This window comes from Pleurodeles waltl, chromosome 6 (assembly GCF_031143425.1).
Source record: "Pleurodeles waltl isolate 20211129_DDA chromosome 6, aPleWal1.hap1.20221129, whole genome shotgun sequence".
Taxonomy (NCBI): Eukaryota; Metazoa; Chordata; class Amphibia; order Caudata; family Salamandridae; genus Pleurodeles; species Pleurodeles waltl.
In genome coordinates this window covers 665,999,129-666,002,064 of record NC_090445.1, presented here as the reverse complement: position 1 = coordinate 666,002,064, position 2,936 = coordinate 665,999,129, and the positions used below count along the sequence as shown (strand labels likewise).

At 42.1% G+C, this 2,936-nt stretch overlaps 1 protein-coding gene across 1 annotated transcript; it reads left to right on the top strand.

Moving 5' to 3' along the window:
- Positions 1 to 270: 270 nt before the first annotated feature.
- LOC138301656 (olfactory receptor 10A4-like) lies at positions 271 to 2,492 on the top strand. Its single transcript, XM_069242170.1, has 2 exons — positions 271 to 299; positions 1,565 to 2,492. Exons 1-2 carry the CDS (start codon positions 271 to 273, stop codon positions 2,490 to 2,492), a joined length of 957 nt encoding a protein of 318 aa, XP_069098271.1.
- The last annotated feature ends 444 nt before the right edge of the window (positions 2,493 to 2,936 follow it).

Here is a 2,936-nt window from a genome sequence, read left to right as displayed (position 1 = left end):
CCCTATCTTTTCTTCTCTATGGCTTGTTACGCGGAATGTTAGGAACACGGAGGTTTCTTTTTTGACGGTTGAAATTTTATACATACTCTGTGGAGCGATGCGCTTTCTCACGTTTTGTTGACTGTGATTAAAGAATGTATTACCTACATTATTTTGCGTTATTAGAATACAGAACGTATGATTTTGTAGAAATATGTTTCTTACCCCAAGGTCAGTCCTTTGAACTTCCAGGTAAGATCAGCAGAATCCATGATTGACACTTTCCAATGCATGAAATTGAGCCAGGAGAAATATGAGAAGTAATGAGCTGGCAAGAGAAAATGATCATGCTTTAGAGGCATTCCACAGAGGACCCCTGTTCTCTTGGTGTGAATCCGTCCGGTAATCCATTTCAGCATCTACCAGGTAAGCAATCCCAGGGCCGGCTTTAGGGTGGGGTGACTGGTGCAGCTACACCTGACTCTGAGCTCAGGGGGCTCTGTGATTAGAAATAATTTATGGGATTAAAAGCACCTGCTGCAGAGTTTCTTGGGTGTTAATCAGTTTTCGGAAACAATAGAAATGCCAAGCTAACTTTGGTGAATAAAGTTGCTGCAGGAGAGAGAATGGAGTATTGTTTATTGGCAGTTGTGACTCATCATAAAGTAGTGCAGAGGGTTACTATGCTTGCTTCAAATAATGTGTATCATGCAGATCACAGAACTATATTTTATGTGGATAGCTCAGTGGGTTACTGCTTTTGTCGCCACAAAGATCCTTTTGTTACTTGCAGTTCATTTGATACAATCCCAATATAGCACAGTGACCTGTGAACTGTCATTAATGAGCCTCATGCAAACCACATGGTATAAGCAAGACTACTATGTTTTCCCCACTCTTTCATAATCCTAATCTTGCTAAAAAGGGTTAGTTGGGTAGAAATACTCTCTTGCTAGTAAAATAAACCCTTTTAAAGTATACTGCATACTAGTATTGGTCACATGTGATTCCTACTTCTTGTCATCCTCATTGTTTTATGAAATATTTCATATAGACTGATTTACACATGCATAATTCATTACTTTAGTATAACGTGGGTGGCATGTCAAGTGCTCTGACACCCTACACTGGCATAAGTAGTGTTATAAAACAAATGAAATGTAGGAGAGATGGGCTATTGAGAGATGAGGGGCACTTTTAGAGGGTGATAATGAGGGAATTCGTGGAGAAGGATGTCATTGGTGGTGGTGCCAAAAAAAAGAAAAATTTTGCACCTGGCTAACCCAGCGCTACAGCCAGACCTGGGCAATACTCTAAATACCACAATGCTCTTTCTGAGTTTCTAGTTTAGTATGGCCAGTACTCCATGAGATAGCATTGTCCTTCCACAACTCACCTATCCCTGTGCTCACCCTCATTACATTTATTTGTGTTCCTCTCAATATTTCTCTTTACTGATGATTCTTAGCTGTAGACTATTTAAATGCGTTGGTGTTCTGCTGTTCTTTGGGTTGTCGCCAGTGACCATATCCAGTGTTTCTCTCTTCTCCTTCCAGATGGGCTTAATTGGAACTGCATTCCAGAGCAATCGGACCTCCTTAACAGAGTTTTACTTAGTCGGATTCTCAGACCTTGCACCACAGGTTCAGGTATTTTTATTCTTGCTCTTTACACTGGCCTATCTGTGCACTCTCCTGGGGAATGTGCTAATAATCACTATCACCAAGTCAGACCCCCGCTTGCACACCCCAATGTACTTCCTCCTCAGGAATTTATCCATTCAGGAAGTCATCTTCACCACTGTTACTGTTCCAAAACTGCTGGCAACTTTCCAGCCCCTGGGCCGGAGAATCTCCCTCACTGCGTGTGCTGCACAGATGTTCTTCTTCTCTGTGTTGGGAGTGACCGAGTGCTTCCTTCTGGGAGTAATGGCCTGTGATCGATACATCGCTATCTGTGACCCTCTGCGCTATGTGTCCATCATGACTATGCAGACTTGTGTGCTGCTGGTGACCGTGACATGGTTCAGTGGCTTTTTGGTGGCTTTTGAGCTAGTCCTGCTCACATTCAGTCTGACCTACTGTGCTGATGATAAAATCAACCATTTTTTCTGTGACTTTTCCCCCGTTCTTAAGTTGGCCTGTGGGGACACCAGCATCAATGTGATCTCCCTCTTTGTCGTTAGCGTGTTTATGATGCTGCTCCCTTTTCTGTTGATCCTCTACTCCTACATCAACATTCTCTCCACCATTCTGCAGATGAAGTCTTCTGTGGGGCGGTGCAAGGTCTTCTCTACCTGTGGCTCACACTTGGTCTCCGTGGCTCTCCTTTATGGATCTGGCATGGTAGTGTACTTACGGACCCCAACAGGGGATTCTGAATCTAGCGGAAAGCTACTGTCGCTCCTCTATTGCGTGGGGACCCCACTGCTCAACCCCCTTATCTACAGTCTGAGGAACCAAGAGGTGAAAAGGGGACTCTGGTCTCTGATCAGAAGGAAACTGATTGAATAATGAATGTGGAAGTGCTATGGATGAAAGACAAGTCATTATTAACAAAGCATCCACACTGACCCAGCGTGCTGCATGTATATTCATGGGTTATTGAAATTTAGAATTCCCCTATTTGTACAGAGTTATTAATAAGCATGATCATTGAGATAAAAAGGAGGGTCGGGCAACTGAATTGGTGAATCACATCAGATAACCAGGAGACATGCTGAACTAAAAAGTTTTAAGTCTATTGTTCATTCACAGTTTCATATACAAAAACACGGACGTTGCTGATTGACATTGTAAAATAATTGTTCTAAGGCGGACAGAAACGTCAGGATAAATGTATATTGCAAGATGAATAAAGTAGAGAACAGTATAATCAAAAACTGCAAAATTTGTAAAACTGTTATATTAAACGTCAATTTATAATACATTTACAAGCAGGCAGAAAAATCATGTCTT

Excerpts from the sequence above, each read along its gene's own strand:
- LOC138301656 (XM_069242170.1), top strand. The coding sequence starts at position 271 with ATGAAATTGAGCCAGGAGAAATATGAGAA. Across the intron at positions 300-1,564 it reads AGCCAGGAGAAATATGAGAA|CAATCGGACCTCCTTAACAG; the intron begins GTAATGAGCTGG and ends TGCATTCCAGAG.